Genomic DNA, 19,120 nt, shown 5'->3' with positions numbered 1-19,120 from the left:
GGCAGCTGAGCTAGGTTGATTTGCTTGTCTAAAAGCATGTTAGGCCAAAAACAGGCAGTATAATCAGTATAATCTGAATTTATACTATTCTATCTTATAAATCAGACTGTCCTGGGTCTAGTCCAGTCTAACACAGAATATTCCTGTTCCTACTAGGCCTTTTATGGGGCTCAGGGCAGGGCCATACTAGGCCTGTTTGGGGATTCAGGGCAGGACCATACTAGGCCTGTTTTGGGGCTCAGGGCAGGACCCTACTAGGCCTGTTGGGGGCTCAGGCAGGACCCTACTAGGCCTGTTTTGGGGCTCAGGGCGGGACCCTACTAGGCCTGCTGGGGGGCTCCGGGGCAGGGCTGGCTGTGTCTGTAGGCCATGATGAGGTTGCAGGTCTGGTGCCACCAGTAAAACATCAGGACCAGCAGGAGGTGCCACACCTGGTGGCTGGAGCCCAGGTAGTTCAGCTGGCCTGTAGTCAAATGACATCAGATACACATGACCTCAGCGACACATGAACTCAGCAACACATGACATCACTTCGTCACAGACATCACTTCGTCACAGACAAGAGCTGAAAGAGGAGAGGAGGATTAACATTACAGACAGGAACAGAGCGGAGAGGAGAGTTGAGGAGGAGGAGGAAGAGTGATGGAACAGACAGGCGGAGAGGGGAGGAGTGACGTTACAGATAGGAGGAGAGGAGTGGTGTTACAGACAGTTGGAGAGGAGTGATGTTACAGACAGGAGGAGAGGAGTGCTGTTACAGACAGGAGGAGAGGAGTGATGTTACAGACAGGAGGAGAGGAGTGATGTTACAGACAGGAGGAGAGGAGTGATGTTACAGACAGGAGGAGAGGAGTGATGTTACAGACAGTAGGAGAGGAGTGATGTTACAGACAGGAGGAGAGGAGTGATGTTACAGACAGGAGGAGAGGAGTGATGTTACAGACAGGAGGAGAGGAGTGATGTTACAGACAGGAGGAGAGGAGTGATGTTACAGACAGGAGGAGAGGAGTGATGTTACAGACAGTAGGAGAGGAGTGCTGTTGCAGACAGGAGGAGTATTAAAGGTCCCATGGCATGAAAATCTCACTTTATGAGGTTTTCTAACATAAATATGAGTTCCCCTAGCCTGCCTATGGTCCCCCAGTGGCTAAAACATGCGTTCGGTGTAAAACAAGCACTAGGTGTTCTGCTCGCCTTTGAAAAAACGGAGGCTCAAGCGCGCTGATTTGGAATGTGGTCCTGTGTGTCGTCATAAATGATCTAAACTCCTCCCCTTTCTCTCCCTGGCCCGCCCAGAGAATTTGGCCCGCCAATGAGACATGACCGCGCGAGTGCCACGTGTGTGTGTGTGTGTGTGATTACACACAGTGTTTGCTGTTAATGTTATGGCGCATAACACGTCGGACTCGTACACCGTCTCTGGTGTTTCCACTACGAGACTCGTAGTGGGGGTTATCTCAGCCATGGTTGAGAATGAATTGGGGGAAAGGAACTTTGGCTTTGACTTGCTGAAGTACATGAACCACGACATGGAGGAGAAAGGGATTGTTGGCCTCGAATGTCTCCCGCTTGAGCCCCGCTTCCCGCTGCCGAGGGACCACCGCCTCGGCGCTGCAGGAGGCGGTGGTGCCTAAGCGCTGACCGCTGCCGAGGCGGTGGTCCCTCGGTAGCAAGGCTCCGGCGGGAGACAACCGCGGTCAACAATCCCTTTCTCCTCTATGTCGTGGTTCAGTCTACTTCAGATTGATGTGGATGTGGAAGAACAAGAGACGTCGGAGAACCCTACACGGTCGTTTGAGATTCATAATATCGTCTGGAGGCTCACACAGCTTTTGGCCGTGATAATATATATTATACAATATAAATATCCATGTATAATATGATATTATTTAGATATAGTGCTCCAGGACTCCTGTGTGTTCTAGAATATTAACAGAACACGGCTAAAGGCTGTGTGCGCCTCGCCATACACCACTGTAAACAGAGCGCTTGGTACCGTGGCTGCAAGCTGCTCAGGTCCACACCCCCACCCTCCTCCTTGACCCGCCTCGCTCCTCCTCATTTGCATTATAGCTACAGACACCAAAACAGCGCATTTGGGGGAAGCTCAATGTGCAACTGGCTCGGAGTGGCTGTAACTCAGCACCACGGCTGAATTTGGGGAACGTCTTTGAATACTGTGTTAGTGGCCCACTAATACCTATATTAAAGCATCCATAAAATAGCATGTCATGGGACCTTTAAAGAAGACAGAGTGGTTGTGACCTGGGAAGTAGCGTTCAGGAACTTTTGAGACGTAGAAGAGAAACGCCAGAGCAGCCAGTAGGTACATCCCTAGAACCCGGGGCAGGAAGAGCTGTGAACAGGAGAAAAACATTCACCATTAAGTTATTAAATTATGTTGTTCATGTTCAACCGTGATATTAGCATCATCTTAATAACTTTAATAAATGCCATATAGTGTTGTGCCGTGCTGGGGGAGTGTTGCATGCTGGGTAGTGTGTTGACCTGTGTGGGCTCAGAGGAGAAGCCTCCGCTGATCCAGACCCAGTGCATTGTGGGTAAGAGGCCGTACGCGGCCAGAGAGCAGACTATGAGGGAGCGGAGCTTCCTCCAGGGCTGACTGAGGTACAGAGGGTGGATCTGGGCGAAGAACACGGCCAGCATGAGGGCGAGGACCGCCAGCAGGTACACCTGACGCCAGTACTAGGAATAAGAACAAAAATAATGAAGACATTGTTTAGTTATTAATAGAAAGTATGTATATGACATGGCCAGCATTCAAGCTAGCACTGCCAGCAGGTAAACTTGATGGCAGTATTGTAACATAACAACAATATGATCACATTATATACTTATTACCATACATCATGGCTTCCATGAGGGCTAAGACAACTCTGTCTGTTAATATACACAACATTACATACTTATCAACACACCATCATCCTTATAGATATTCATATCATGTTATATCTAAAGGATAATAGTAGGGCTTGGCGGTATATCGATATTTTTTCAAACAAGATATGGAACGAGACGCTAGCATCAACATCAATGTAGTTAGTAGACTGGAGTGGAGCGCATTTGCTCGAAATAACAGCCGTTTAGAGACGCACCTGCCGCCTGCTATTTCCTCACTCTGCTTATCTCTCTTCTTCCCGCTCTGCATCTGGCTCAAACACACTCTGCCCCGGCCCTGCGCTTCTACTCACGTCACTTTTTTAAATCCCCTTCAGCGCGAAACATGGGGGTCCGTCAAACGCGGCACAGAGGAGCTTGTATGTAAGAAGAAGACAAATGGCTCCATAGTTTGGAAATGGTTTGGGTATAAGCTGTCTGCTGGCAGGCAGGAAATGAAAGCACAGCAGCGCCACGATATAGAATGACCAGTTGGAGCGCGGCAACGGCAATTTTGTTATTGCGTCAACAAATCGACATTCTGCTTGAAAATATCAAGATATGAGTTTTGGTCCATAATGCCCAACCCTAAGTAGTAAGTAAACACGCTCTAACAGCCGACATGTGTTATAGCTATAGGCTAATTGCCTAGCTCATGCTATAGTTATGGGCATGTAGCCTAGCTTACGTTATTGCAATAGAAAGCGTAGAAGACTCCCGGGACGTAGCATCCCAGAATGCCGATGGACAAGCCGGCGTAGTCCAACGCCATCCAGCGGCGGCTCGTCTTCTCCGAGCGATGACTGCAGAACACGTGGTAGCCAACCGAGCATAGCATACACAGCTAGGAGAGATGACAATAAAGTTAGGCATCTAACCTAGCATACACAGCTAGGAGAGATTACAATAGTATAGCCTTTAGCCTAGCATTCATAGCTAGGATAGATTACCATAGTGTAGCCTTTAGCCTAGCATACACAGCTGGAAGAGATGTAACTAAAGTTGAGCCTTTAGCCTAGCAAACAAGGTTGAAGCCACAACAGGTTACAGCAGCTTGTTGTGATTGGTTAATGGAGCCAAGCGTCTCATCTCATTGGGTCACCTGGAAGCAAAAGATGCAGATGCAGTAGATGACAAAGTCTTCCCTGGACGCTCCGATAGCCGGCAGAACGGCAGCCATGTTGTAGGCCCCCAGCAGGAAGAAGAGCAGGAAGCCCAGCAGGTGGCTCCAAATGTTCACCGTCTCATTGGACAGGATGAAGAGGCTGGAAGGAAAATAAACATTAGATAGGAAGTAGAACTAGAAAATGCGGTAAGTGCTGTAGTGCAAAATGAGGTTGAAAATATGTTTTAGTAAAGCCACATTGTTTAAGATGTAAAGAAATGTTAAATGGCTTAAATCAAATGAAGGGCTTTGAACAGAGTCCAAATGGAGTAAACAATGTAAACATGCAGCAAACCATTTAAAACATTTAAAATGTTTGGAAGCAAATAAAGTGAAGAGTTAAACAAATAGCTAATGTGAACAAGTTTGACTACATTTGAGATAAAATAAAGAATAGCTGAGCTGTTCTGTTGGCAATTTCCAGCTTAACTATAGACTTAAAACCACCCAACCAACCAAAAACCCGCCGAAAACGTGTATTGCCAGAAATCCGATAAATTATATACTTCTGCAATGGCAAATACACAAATGGTGAGCACAATAAACACCTGAATGCGACCTAATTGACTTCATAACTTTTACGTCTCTCAAACACACACACACACACACAAATAAAACAACCCTCAAAATAGTCATACATAAAATGATCTTACATTATGGAGAACTTCAACTTTAAATAATCTAACAAGAACTTAAAGAACATCAACCTTACAGTCAAAGCCAGCTCGACTATACATCATGAATCAAATCTCCTCAGGACTGACGCAGAGGTTTGAGTGACATGTCTGATGGCTCCCCCTTGCCCCTAATAACTATTAGACAGGCAAGCAATCAGTGTGTTTACATGACACTCAAGACAATCGAATTATTGGCTTAGTCTGACAATGATTGGATTATTAGGAAGCATGTATACACCCTATTCTGACTAAAATCTAATCGGGTTACTCATAGTAACCCCTAGATTATTCGATTGATAGTCACATTAAACGTGCATTATACGGTCAATCGAATTGGAATTGGATTTTTGCGTTTTGCGCATGCTCAAGATCTTTTAGTATAAGGAGACGATAGTCATGTTGTCGCCGTCGGAAAACGAGAAACGGCGATTTGAAAAGGTGGCCAAGAAGATGGAGGAAGCCGGTGTTGTGCGAATGTAGTTACCCCTATAAGAAGTCTATCAGCATCAACATGCATTCAGTACACAATACGCTTCTGTTACGAGAGTAGCGTATGTGTGTGCACGAGAATGGCTGTGTGTGTGTGAGTTACGTAAGCGAGTGAGTGGATGAGCGATGAGAGCGAGCAGTTGCATGTGTCAATTTAGTGAATGAACGAGTCTGGTTGTGTCTGTGCAAACGTGTACTGTAAAGTAAGTGGAACTACGAATTAAGTACCAAATGTGTCAAGAATCGCTTCATTACGACCTATAAGCAGACCCACTGCCGGTCAAGGGTGTTACCCTCGAGAGAACATCGGCTCTGTAGGGAACGTCTCTCCTGTCCTCCTCGACTACGGTTGGCAGAATTAAAAGTACATGTTTTTCTAAATGTTGGTCCTATACGAGGTGTAAAGTAGTAACTTCAGGCAGTACAGCGCCACCTATCGTACCGGTGTATGAAATGCTTAATCGGATTAAGCTGTGCATGTAAACGTACTGATTGTTTGTAGCATTTAGCTTCTACCTGGAGTATACCCGAATATGTAGCAAGCAGCAAGGCCTTTAGCCATAGAAATGGGTGTCCCCTCAGACAAACGATATATAACAATCTTATTTCCAATCGATGAATCATTTCAGAAAGAAAGAATAAAACCTAAGAAGAACAATAGTTCTTCTTACTCATTGAATTATCTATCATTGTCTACTCGGAGTGAATCAACTGAAAAACTTTAAATCATAACTGAATGTAGCAGGTGTCCTGATTTAAGGGTTTGAGTCCTTCGTTAAGGGCTTGATTGGCTGTAGTGTGTTGGGCTCTGATTGGCTGTAGTGTGTTGGGCTCTGATTGGCTGTAGTATGTTGGGCTCTGATTGACTGTAGCGTGTTGGGTTCTGGTTGGCTGTAGTGTGTTGGGGTCTGGTTGGCTGTAGTGTGTTGGGGTCTGGTTGGCTGTAGTGTGTTGGGCTCTGATTGGCTGTAGCAGTGGCTGACCTCTTGATGCAGAGTCTGGAGGGCAGGTATGCCCGGTACCCATCTGTGATGTAGGGGTTCTCCCGGAGGAACGCGGGGATCTGCTCGTAGGTGTACAGGCGTATCCCCCGGGGAACCAGGACTGGCCAGTACTGGTAGCTGCCCAGCTCCATGTAGTGGGTAGTCTGGGTCCGCTCAGCCTTCTCCTCCATCGCGGGACCACAAGCCTGACCCCCCGCTGAGGAACACATGATGATTACATCTAAACCTTTCTATCCAACACTAGAACACACTTCCTACATCACAAAGCTACAACACAATCTCACTAGCACATTACCAATGGGTTCCCAGTGGTGTGAACGGTTACAAAACATTGTCAACGGTTACACAACCCCTTTTTTTTCGTGTACACGGTTAACTGTTTTTTTATGAATTATTATAATTTTTAAAGTGGACCGCAGTCGCGCTATCAAGGGATCTTCAGTCTACGTCACTCCCTGCTCTACGCGCATGGCATATGCAGAGAGAGACGAGAGCCGCGATCATGTCTTGTTGTGCGTTTGGTTCACAAACCATTTTAATAAGACTGATTATCCCATTTATTCTACTTCTTGCTTACCAACATAGTAAAACAATTCAAATACTTTAATAATTATGCTTCTTCTTATTCGTATTGCATGCTTATTACATTTTTTGACACCTCGAAGGGCATTAATCCCGCTTATAACATGGTCACTTGCCAAAGAAAAGAAATTAAGATCATTCATTTATATTTTCATGCGTTTTATAATCCAAATATAACGTTTTTCACATAAATAGGACGGACCTTAGCTACGACTTGGCAACGGGAGGTATTCTAGTCCGCTGAGGTATGAGCCAGAGAGCTAACGTTATGGATTGTACATTTTTATAATTCTAAATTCATCCCAGCCTTTATACCACAGATACTCTAGGGTGTAGCATATAACCGCGTTGTCTTATTACAGTTTAATTCATTTTTCACAATTTACCAGCCCTCGTTTTGAATAATAATCATCGCGCTATTCGTTTCAATGGGAATCGCGACGTTCTATACTTCTATAGATACTACAAGTATAGATACTCAACATTATACTCAACATAAAGTGTACATATTTATAATTCGAAATTCCTTTATACCACAGATACTATTTGGTCTAGCATATAACCGCGTTTTCTGATTACAGTTTAATGTAAAAGTAAGCTGACAACATCGCTAATTCATACTTTGCAGTCACGTGACTAACATGGCTAACTGGAGGGCAACAGACGCCGACAAAATGGCGACGAATAGCGGCCAGCCAGGGGAACTGCAGCCTTGCAGATTTCCAATCCTACAATCATCAACTATTTAGACCATAAATGTTCAAATTAGATATCAAGAAAAGATAAACATACTCGAAACTTGTGATCCATACACAGCACCCGCTGATGCGTTCATTGCTTTGAAGTTGGCAACGTCTCGACCAGACGTGGAGTTTGGAGATATTTACATTAATCTTATAGAGAATCCGTCACCTTATACCGCACAAAAAAATGAAAGCCTACAAAAGTACGGATAGCTATTTTTTTTTCAAGAGTGGGTGGATTAACAACGTTGTCGTATGGGAGGTGAAAAACCAGAATATCTTCATAATCAAAGCAAAGTTGAGTGAGTACTATCTAGCTACCCGCAAAACGATCAACAAATAGCTTTTTTCTTAATCAAATAACTTTTAAGTAGCTGTTTTATTGACCAGGTAATGCGGTAGCGTCCACACAAGTTACATTTTCTCAAGCATTTCTGAAGCTCCAGCGCAGCGGAGCTTTTTGCTGCACTCAAAAAAAATAAAACTGCTTAGGATCGTTTAATGACTCCTCCGGCAGTGATGCCAGATTGGGCAGATTTCCCGCCCAATCTGGCAACACGGGCTATCCCCATGACGGCAGAGGGAGGGTTATTTTCATTTTGAAATAATCGTAATTATAATGTGCAATTAAACAATATATATTACTTATGGCAAATTCTAATCTTATAGACAATAATACAGTTTTTCTCCTTTTCGGATGGGATCCGGTGACAACATAGCCCGGCTTCACTCCACAGTTAATACAGCCAATCGCACAGCAACTATCTGGCATATCATTTTCCCCTCAAATTACAAACTTTCGTTCGTATGGTAAAACTGGCGACGATCTGGCAGATCCTTGATTAGGTTACTAAATTAATAGAGAACGTTTTTCTTGCCCGCCAGCCAGTCATCGTGACGTCACGTGCAAAGTATGAATTAACACCGCAACTGCAAATTAACCACAGGAAATAACCATGGCAACCGGTCAAACAAATTTTCTTTTTGCGATCATTATGCGCGCGCATCCGCCGTGTTGATAACAAATAATCCCCCTATACGACTAATGGAGGGTGCAGCCGCTTTTCAGAAAGATTCCTCCGCATCACTGCCGCTGTGGGTACCATGGACATATTATAGAATGGACACGGGATTCCAAAATGGCGCCCATTCATTCCTATGTAAACTGCTCAATGGCGCAGGGCAACATCAACGAGAGATCCGCTTCCGCATCATGGGAGCCAAGCCACGCCCTAGTTCATGACGTACCGGATGCAGAAATATTCTTGTTTTTTAGCATTGTTAGCATTGTAGCATCATAAGCGAGAGGTCTGAGCGATCGCAGTCGCATTGTTTACCGACTATGGAAGTATAAGTTAACTTCATAAATATATAAAAGATTGCTCCATAGAACATATAATACCAACAACATAGTAAATGTATGTTGGCCTAGAAAACAATACAGTTCAATGTTAACTATTTACGAAAAATGCTATCAATAATTTCTATACAAATAAATGGTTACATATCGATCAGCAACAAGGTTGGAGTAGCCTACCCACATAAATATTTGTAATAGGTCTACACCAACATTGTTAACTGTAATACATAGCTAAACAAGCAAATGAAAAATCAAATACTAACACAACTGAAATGCTTATTAGGCAATTAACAATATTATAAAAATGATACCGTAATGCACCCGTTCTTTGTCTTTGGATCTTTTAAATAAATGGATCAATAAATGGTGAATCGCAATGATCGCAAGCAGAGGAACATGAGAGTCATTGAGCAGCAGCTGAACTGGTCTAAAACTCCCTTTATCACTAAAACACTTTTAGTAATAAAAAGTCACCATAGTGCCTAAAAACCATCAACGTCATTCATGTTAAGTAAAAGGAAAAACCTCGGACACGAGAAGTTAAAGGAGCCGTGCACTAGGCCCTCTCGAATGCCAGGCCGAAACATTTGTTTCACTACGACTCCTTTCAGCTGCCCACCCCTCCTTCTCCAGCAAAAAATAATAACATAACACGGCTAATAAAACGCTTGAGGTGGCATTTTGAAAAGAGAAAACTTACATTTTTTTAGTACATGGCATAAAGATAATTATGAGCCTTTGATTGATATCCAGTCATTTTTTGCGGAGACACATTCCTGTTCCCCACTTGTATTGGAGTGAACGGAGAAATCTACTTCTGGGCCCCTTGAATCGAGGGACCCGTCCACGGCCCGCTTAAACAGCTGCAATACAAGGCTTGGCCGCTGAGCCCTGGTGGATTGCGGAAGTATGCACTGTTCCTGGGGGCTTGGTGGGTACCGGATTGACTCGGCTGCCAGATCGACTCGGGGTCCTAGATGCGCAATAATGACGCACTTCCTGTAAACGCTGTCTTTTAAATGCGCATGCGAGTTTCATTCATTCCCATGTTATTCCCAAGTATTAACGATCTCCTTTTGTTTTCTAATCTATGAATAATAATCGAATGTACAAATTATTGTTGCCTATACTTGGGTAATATATAAAAGACGAATCGGTTAACTCCATTCACTGAACGGGGCGATCCACTTTATTTCCAGCACTCCCAACACAGAGTCAAAACAGCGACCCACACGCAGAATAGGAGTCCCTAACAGGAACTGGGTTACATATGCATTCAGCAGTGCTTTTAGACGTGTTTCCAATGGCTTTGTTTGTGCGAAAGAACGGGCTGCGTTCAATGAAATCAAAACCAAAACGAATTGAGCCTTCTTTTTATGTCCATGATTGAGCCCCGTTTATAAACAACCCTTCCGGGTTTTGTCCGTTGGCTTGTGTTGATACGTCAAGTGACGATACGTCACCTGTAAGCACAGGACCCCGAGTCGATCTGGCAGCCGAGTCAATCTGGTACCCACACGCCACTCAAATGCGAGACAGATACAATTATGCTTTATAAAGCGACCCTGTGCTGTTTTTAAAAGCCAAATGTACACCACACATTGTACATTTCACTTGGTCTCCTTTCTCTTTTAAAAAAAAAAAAAAACTCCATGCCACACTTTTTTTTTTTGAACGGTTTTCGTTTACTGATTTTTCCTAAACGGCTATGAATTACTAACCGGTTACACGTGTACCGTGCACACCCCCACGCCTTGGGCTGACCCCCACTGAGATACATGATGATTACATTAACACATTATGTCCCAACACTACCACACAATACTATTAAACAATACTAACCAGGTTTCCAATCCTTGGGCTGACCCCCTGCTGAGAGAAACATGATGATTACCGTTCAAATCCCAACAAAACTTAGACACAACACTATAGACCAGGGCCTCTTTTCCCGATAACGATGGATCTTCGCTCGTACGATCATTCTCACTATGGATCTTGCGAACCATCGTGTTTCGCTTTGGAGCGTTTCCCGAAACTCCTCTTAACATGAACGCGTGTTCACTGCCCTCACGACGTTCGTAGGATTGTAACTGTCCACTGACACGGTCCTGAAACGGACTATGTAGGAGGGGGAGACGCAGGAATGTCGCAGGAAAATGGGGTAGAAAAATGTTTAAAAATCTCCCCATCAAGGCCAACAGCAGAGTATACCTACAAAAACTACATTTATCTTAATGTGCTGATTTCTGAAACATGCTTTGCGCAGCAAAGAGAGCCGCATAAGGTTTCATTGATCTCTAGTCTAGAATATTTGTAGACATAAAAAATGCAACGTTCCATTCATTATCATTCAACCGCAGAGGCATTGACACACGGTTATTGCTGACCCGATTAGGAGAGCTTGGTCTAGATCCTGCCCATATTGTTGGGCAGGATGATGTAGGCTATAGGTCTTTTTACACTGCCATCCCGGTTCGGTCGCAGCTTGGCACGCCCGGCGATTTCACCTTCTTATCTCAAGTTTCCTGTGTAAAACTGAGGGGGTCAAATCCCCCATTCGTAACGGCGCCGGCTTTCTTGGTTCACTGGAGAAGCCGGGGCTGCGCAAGGAGTCTAGACCTCTTTAGAATTTGTATTATTGCATACTACCGAATGTTTTAATTGTTTTTATGAATGAGGACACCCGCATGCAATAATGAGTCTTCTGTCATTGATCAATATGAGGACATTTTAACCATGATGGTTGAATTAAAATCAGAGGGAGACAGCAAGTGCAGCTCGAAAGCGACCTCCCACACAAGAGCAATGGAATCATTTGATTTTATTATATGCCTTGTGACGTGGCGACATTTCGGCGGCGCATGTATTTTTGGAATTTTAAATTGCTGCAATAAATTATGTTGTTGTTGACTTCTAACATGTCTATCTTTGCTGTTTAAATCTAACAGTAGTCAGTTATATATCGGCGGTAACCACTGTTTTTGGTCGCAAAATTGTGCCAGCTGGGCATTCCGTGGTGTTGGATGTGTTTTAATAAAACACATCAAATACACGGTATGTCCGCTGATGACGCCACTGAGGCTATAGTAGGCTAACAATACTCAGCATCCTACGAGTATCCCTGGAATCTTCGTTAGCTACGAGCGTTTTTCACGCCGTTCGTTACCAACGATGCTTTCGGGAAACGGTGTGAAAAATGTACGATGCTCGTACAACGCACTTCACGATCCACTTAGGCTAATGATGCTTTCGGGAAACGGGGCCCAGACTGCCCCTTTTGGCCGTTTGTTTCGTTGTAACACAATACCAAGAAACAAGATGCCACATACACAATAAGAAGAAATAATCACGACCGATACCAACAAAATACATATAAACACAATGCTAACTCAATTTGAAATACACAATACTAAATCAATACTACAAACACAATACTCACTAAATGACTAACAGTACACACTTGCTCATATTAATTTCATATCACATCACTTGGTTAGTGCATAACTTGATTATTTACTATCACTAGATTGTTCACTATTGCTAAATTACTGTTTTACTGACTGTATTGGACTATTGCTTACTATAACTAGATTACTTTCTGTATTACTTACTATAACTAGATTACTTTCTGTAACTAGATTACTTACTTTGACTAGATTACTAACTATGACTAGATTACTAATTATGAGTACATTACTAACCATGACTAGATTATTTATTTGACTAGATACTAACTATGACTAGATTGCTTACTATGAATACATTAATAACGATGACTAGATTACTGCGACTAGATTACTAACTATGACTAGATTACTATGACTAGATTAATAACTATGAAAAGATTACTCACCAGGACTTATTAATAAAGAGAATAACAATGACTAGCTATCAATAGTATAACCACTCTTAACGTTTTCGCCGGATGATCAAGCAGGTAGAGACATTAATACATCATATTAAATATAAACGATTATATATAAAATATATAAACAGAGCTCAACATTACAACAGCTAGGCTAACTCGGTTTAGCTCCGGCCACAACGAGTAAAGTATCAATGATCTTCATAAATGATCTTACCTTTTAGTTTGGTGTATGTACACTGGGAGCCACCCGGGGTCTTATAAAAGCTATTATACATCACTGTCGATAAAGATGATTAATACTCAATTTAAAAAAACAAACATTAGTTAGCTTTGACTTTAGCAACATATTTCACACTGTGACAGAGAAGGACCACGTAGGACCCTGTAGGGGACGTGGCATTGCCTGATTAAAAAACCATGATACATTAAACAACAGGCAGCTTTGGCATCACTAGCGCAGTGGAATATATAGGCCTTCTATAACTCTGATATATTAAATATATAGGAAATATAGAGGCCTTCTATAACTCTTGATATATATTAACATAAAGGAAATATAGATGCCTTCTATAACTCTGATCTGATGTAGTACTATAGGCCTTCTATCACTCTTATCTGATATGGTACTATAGGGCCAGGCCATCTTTAACCCTGGTCTGATATATTACTATAGGCCAATTAAAACTCTGATCTGATATAGTACTATAGGCCATCTATAACCCTGGTCTGTTATATTACAATAGGCCTTTTATAAGTCTGATCTGATATAGTAGCCTACTATAGGCCTTCTATAACTCAGATCTGATATAGTACTATAGGCCTTCTATAACTCTGATCTGAAATAGTACTGCTATGATAGCCGTTGCAGCAAGCTATTTATAGTGAACTATTACAATAATAAGCAATGAGAGCCAGAGCGGCAATGAACAGAGAACCTCTTATCTGGATTGTCTCTGTTGAGTTTAACATTTGTTTGATTTGTTCGTTCAGTTTCCTCGATTTTATCATTGTTACAGAAATTCGATTTTTTTAATGAATTCATCTGAATTCATCATTCGGTTATGAAGGACCCTGATAAGAGTCAGAATGAGCAGTTACAGTCCCATATAGACTATAATGCTATAATAAGGAGCAAAAGTATAAAAAACACCTATGCCGTCGTCTTCGTTATGGTATAATGTGAATTGTACGTCAAACTCAAAACATTTAAGGGATGAAATTAATTAGACATTGCACCTAAATATAGTGCTAATGAATAGTACCTTAAACGAACACTTTGATCTTAATAGCCTATCTTGACCAAATTAAAAAATATTCTCAAGGACACTCATATGACACTTCTTCTGCAAAAATAAGAAAAAAACAACCATTCAGAGATTAAATATTTAGTAAATTGCCCTCAAACATGCATTATAGACAGTTTGTCCTCCAGCATTATAGGCCTATGTTGAGAAAATCTAATCTAATAAAATGTGTGACTGTAGTACCACTACAAATAAAGGGGGGCAACCTAAATAAAAGAAAAGATGAGACGGACTATTCCTAAACTCTCATGCGTCTAATCTCATCGGATTCATTTTTAAATGTATAGTTGTCGACATGTTTGTGGGTTAAATGATATTCTACTTTGTATCCACACGGTGGCGGTAACGCAGCAGTCTAGTTCACCTCACACCAGTCTAGCTCACTGTTTCGAGGTCTGCTTATCTTATCAGAGAAATTATTTTTATTAAATCAGGGGGATATATCAAAATAACAACCGGCTCTACATAAGTATTAGTATTATCATATATTATGTAGGCCTAAAGGGTAGGACAATAAAGTGGACTATGCTTAGAGGCTGGCTTCCACTGAGTTTCATGCCACTAACAATATTGAAAGCTTTAAATGTAATCTGCAACACAGCTGTCTCTTCTCTTTTTTCTCAAGAGAAAAGACAACATTTTGGAAGCGCATGGCAGGATTAGTTTGAAGGCTTTCAGCAGCCAACAGGAAGATGACTAACGTTGCCATGCCAACTAACTTCCTGTTAATCCAGAGTGGCTCTAAAATGAAGAGAGCGTAATCGTCAGTAAGACAACCATTATATTAGTATGCTGTGTTCTGAGTTCTACATCATAGTAAATCTTAATATCTTGTTTTTTCAGGACAATGTTAAAATAAGCTGCTCTCGGATCTCAACATGGAACAAAGATTACTTTCATAAACTTTCAATAGGAGATTTTGAGTGAATATGATGTAAGAGTGTAATTCCTCAGCATCAAGCATCCTTTTTGGGATGATTTGTATTTGTATCAATCACAGGTGCTGTATCTTTCAAAAGCACCTGTGATTGACTGGACTCTCATGTCTCTTACCTGAAGAGACATGAGAGTCCAGTCCCATTTCAGAGGACAGAGACTGCAATAGGAGGCTTATGCAGTTTGAACAGAATGCTGGTGATCGTGTGATTCTATATGTATGAATGGAAGTGATGCACAATGGGGTGTTTATGCATTTATTTATTTTTTTAGCTTCTTCCCACAGCTCATCTGGCCTCTTTGTTTCGCTTTCCCCGATGTTTGCGATCAATTAGGTAGTCTACCATCTTCTTTTGATTTCTGAGGTCCTTCTGAGTCCTAAAGGGGTGTGGGCTCTGGTCCTCTGGAACCGAGGGAATCGCAATGTGGCACATAAAGATGCAAAAAGTATGGAGGAAATCCATCTTAAATCATACCTTTTTAGTTTAGCTTTCACCAAAGCACTTGTTTGTAATGTTTCTGATGTTATCACTCTCTCCATATCTCTTTAACTTAGGGCTGGGCAAAGATTAAAGTTTTATTCACGATTAATGGCAGAGTATTGGTGAGTAAACTCGCGATTAATCACAATTTTATAATTATATTTTAAATCTACTCCAATTTAAGTTAAATGAGATTATCGGATGGAATGAAACATTATCATTCATACCAAATGTACTTAATAAGCAAAAACTAGACCAAGTGATCTTGAGGGAGTTTTATTGACTCACTCAGTGTGGGTTGATTATGAAATTTATGGAACACCACAGGTTTGGGAATTGTAAACAGGTTGTCACTTATAATTGTTATCTAATCTATGGCAGTCACTCTCTGCAAGTGTAATTGAATGTAAAATAAGTGGAACTCAAAACAAAAATGATTTCTGATATGAATGTTGACATTCTGTGGGCAAAAACGTTCAAAATAAGTGTAAAAAATAAATAAATAAAGATAAAGAAAGATTATTATTATTTGTATTAATCGCGTTAAAATAAGAACGCGTTAACTTGCCCAGCCCTACTTTAATTAAATGTGAAATCTGAATTTTGTTGGAAACTACCTCTCCAATGTATCACTGTGATTGTCAGATTTATTTTGAACCATGTGTCATTATATTAATTTAGTCGTATTAAATGATGATATCCATATTATTCCATAGTATAGGGCTTATTAGTTATGGTATTCTTAGTTACATTAATAAATAAATATATAATAAAAATAGTAATTGATGAACAGCCTTCTGTAGTTTGTAGCCAATCAGGTGTAGTTTAATGATCAGTCTGTAGGTGTCACTGTGTACCTATTCTGAATATCAACAAATGCAGAGCTTAGCTCCAGAGTAATAAACCACTGAGAGACAAACAGACAATAGATAATATCAATAATATAACAACAAATACTAATATTAATACAAAATAATAAACAGAAATCATCAATTATTATTGTTTATGATTTTGTGATTCACTGTCCACATTCAATAATTATTTATCATATCGATATTATTATTTATTTTTATTATTATTGTTAGTATTATCATTATTATTATTATTATTATTATTATTATTATTATTATTATTATTAATAATAATAATACTACTAATAATACTGATCATAATACAAATCTAATGATTGGATTTTGCTATATAAATTCCGAGGCTAATTAAACAACCTACAATCAATATTTTCTATGATGTATTGGTAAGATGCTCCCAATCCAATTGCAATATTCTTTAAGTAAATAAAATAAACAGTTCCCAAAATACTTTAAATTAAAAGCGGTAAATAGTAGGTGGCATACTAAAGCAAATTGGACAAAATAGGCCTATAGGGTCGGCCTGAATCGTAACTAATGATAAAAGGAGCAAGGCTGTGCGGGATCAACTCTTTTCGGGATAAAGCAGTTCTGAATCTCCGCTTAACAAAGCAGCTCTCTCCTATGCGGCTGTTATTCTGCTGTTCACAGAACGGCCAGCGGGTGGTACTGTTGCTCTCTGCAGCGGCTGACGTTAACTTCATCATAATAAACAGCTCACCATTTGGTGGATTCTTCCAACGGTATGATTTATTAAAAGTTAGTCCATTAGTCGGGCAATTATAGAGACTATGATTAAGAAAATGACAGCAAAGGAGCCCATGGACAATGAAAAATGAATGGCTGGATGAACGAGTGAATAATTCACTGGTGCGGGAGAGGAGTAAGAGAGAGAAGGTCTGACACGAGAGGAGAGAGGAGGAGGAGGTGGTCTGAAAGGAGGAGAGAGGAGGAGGAGGTCTGACAGGAGAAGAGAGGAGGGGGAGGTCCGACAGGTGGAGAGAGGAGGAGGAGGTCTGACAGGAGGAGAGAGGAGGAGGATGTCTGACAGGAGGAGAGAGGAGATGGTTTGACTGAAGGAGGAGAGAATAGGAGGTCTGATAGGGAGGAGGGTTAGGAGGAGGTTTGACAGGAAAGGAGAGGAGAGGTGGAGGAGGAGGTCTGACAGGAGAGGAGGAGGAAGAGGAGGTCTGACAGGAGAGGAGAGGAGGAGGAGGTCTGACAGGAGAGGAGAGGAGGAGGAGGAGGAGGAGGTCTGACAGGAGAGAAGAGGAGAGGAGGAGGAGGAGGTCTGACAGGAGAGGAGAGGAGGAGGAGGTCTGACAGGAGAGGAGAGGAGAGGAGGAGGAGGTCTGACAGGAGAGGAAAGGAGGAGGAGGTCTGACAGGAGAGGAGAGGAAGAGGAGGTCTGACAGGAGAGGAGAGGAGGTCTGACAGGAGAGGAGAGGAGTAGGAGGTCTGTCAGGAGAATAAAGGAGGAACTATCTCCTGTCGGCACCACCTCCTCCTCCGAGACAGGTGCTTCTGTTTCCAGCAGATTCACCTCTTAAACACTTCTGACTGGCTAGCGAAGATAGCTAGCCAGTCAGATAGTCAGCTTGCTAATCAGCCAGCCAGCTGGCCTGCTGGTCAGCCAGCTAGCCGTCCTGTTATTCAGACAACAAGTCCGACAGCTAGCAGACAGCTTGCCAGCCTGGTAGTCAGACAGCTAGTCAGCCTGCTTGTCAGGCGTCTAGTCGGCCTGCTAGTCAGAAAGCTAGTCGGCATACTTTTCAGACAGCTAGAAAGAATGCAAGTCAGACAGCTAGTCAGACAACTACTCAGAAAACTAGTCAGAGAGAGAGAGAGAGAGAGAGAGACAGAGAGAGAGAAAGAGAGAGAGAGGGAGAGAGAGAGAGGGAGAGAGAGAGCGAGAGAGAGAGAGAGAGAGAGAGAGAGGTTAGAGGCGGGTACCCCCCTACCCCCTGCTGGGAGGGCAGTAGCCGTGCTTTATCAGGTGACTCACCTGACTGGAGATGAGAGGTACAGGAGGCGGGGCGCTGTCTAGGGGAGGTCTGATCTGGGGTGATGGGAGGTTATGAGTGGGAGAGGGAGGGGGGAGGTTAGGGGGAGCGGTGTCTGAAGGTCGCAGGCAGAGGTGGGTGTCTGGAGACTAATGAGTTTTTCCACTGCCCCTCTCCCCTTCACCACTGGCATCAACCCCAACACGCTGTCAGGCCTCTGTACCTGCACCCCACCACCCCCACCATCTCTCCCTCTCTCTCCTTCTCACTCTTTCTCTCCCTCACTCTCCCTCTTTTCTTCTCCCACTCTCTCTCTTCCTCTCCCTCTCTCACTCCATCTCTCTCTCCCTCTTTCTGCCTCACTCGCTCCTAATCTCTTGCTCCCTCCCCCCATTTCTATTTCCCCTCTCTCGTTTTCTCAACATTAAAGAGGGAGAGATATTTGGCGTGAGAGAGAGCGCGATACAGAGCTGTTGGTAGAGAAAAAGAGTGATAGAGAAATATTAGGGGAGAGGGAGAGAACAATAAATATATGTTTTGGGAGAGGAAGGGAGGGCAATATAGAGATTTTGAGGGAGGAAGCGAGAGCTGTATACCGATATTGGGGGAGAGAGAGAGCGATAGAGTTATATTCTGGGAGAGAGAGATAGAGAGATGTTGAGGGGGAGTGGGAACGGGAGAGACAGCAATAGAGAGATATTGGGGGAGAAGGCGGGCTACCTGCTGTATATCTGGGGGCA

The 19,120-nt window shown here is 42.4% G+C and overlaps 1 protein-coding gene across 3 annotated transcripts; it reads right to left on the bottom strand.

Annotated features, from left to right (window-relative positions):
* Positions 1 to 195: 195 nt before the first annotated feature.
* paqr3a (progestin and adipoQ receptor family member IIIa) lies at positions 196 to 13,139 on the bottom strand. 3 transcript variants are annotated; one of them, XM_079745948.1, is made up of 8 exons: positions 13,001 to 13,137; positions 10,761 to 10,787; positions 6,213 to 6,429; positions 4,001 to 4,163; positions 3,587 to 3,742; positions 2,509 to 2,706; positions 2,266 to 2,356; positions 196 to 463 (listed from the first exon to the last, which is right to left on the bottom strand). In XM_079745948.1, the coding sequence occupies exons 1-8, from the start codon at positions 13,059 to 13,061 to the stop codon at positions 321 to 323; spliced, it is 1,056 nt and encodes a 351-aa protein (XP_079602074.1). In that variant the 5' UTR covers positions 13,062 to 13,137; the 3' UTR covers positions 196 to 320. The 3 variants fall into 3 exon arrangements, with proteins under 3 accessions (XP_079602074.1, XP_079602073.1, XP_079602075.1); XM_079745947.1 differs by having other exon boundaries at positions 10,761 to 10,790; positions 13,001 to 13,131; XM_079745949.1 differs by lacking the exon at positions 10,761 to 10,787 and having other exon boundaries at positions 13,001 to 13,139.
* Between the last annotated feature and the right edge of the window lie 5,981 nt (positions 13,140 to 19,120).

Source organism: Pollachius pollachius (genome assembly GCF_949987615.1).
Source record: "Pollachius pollachius genome assembly, chromosome: 1".
Lineage (NCBI taxonomy): Eukaryota > Metazoa > Chordata > Actinopteri > Gadiformes > Gadidae > Pollachius > Pollachius pollachius.
This window is presented reverse-complemented; position numbering and strand designations above follow the sequence as displayed.

What these genes read in the sequence shown, in the direction of transcription:
- paqr3a (XM_079745947.1), bottom strand. Translation starts at nt 13,061, where the DNA reads ATGTATAATAGCTTTTATAAGACCCCGGGTGGCTCCCAGTGTACATAC. An exon ending in GCCCAAGGATTGGAAACCTG is followed by an intron (nt 6,430 to 10,760) that starts GTTAGTATTGTT and finishes TGTGTTCCTCAG; the next exon opens with CGGGGGGTCAGGCTTGTGGT. An exon ending in TCTCCTCTGAGCCCACACAG is followed by an intron (nt 2,357 to 2,508) that starts GTCAACACACTA and finishes TCCTGTTCACAG; the next exon opens with CTCTTCCTGCCCCGGGTTCT.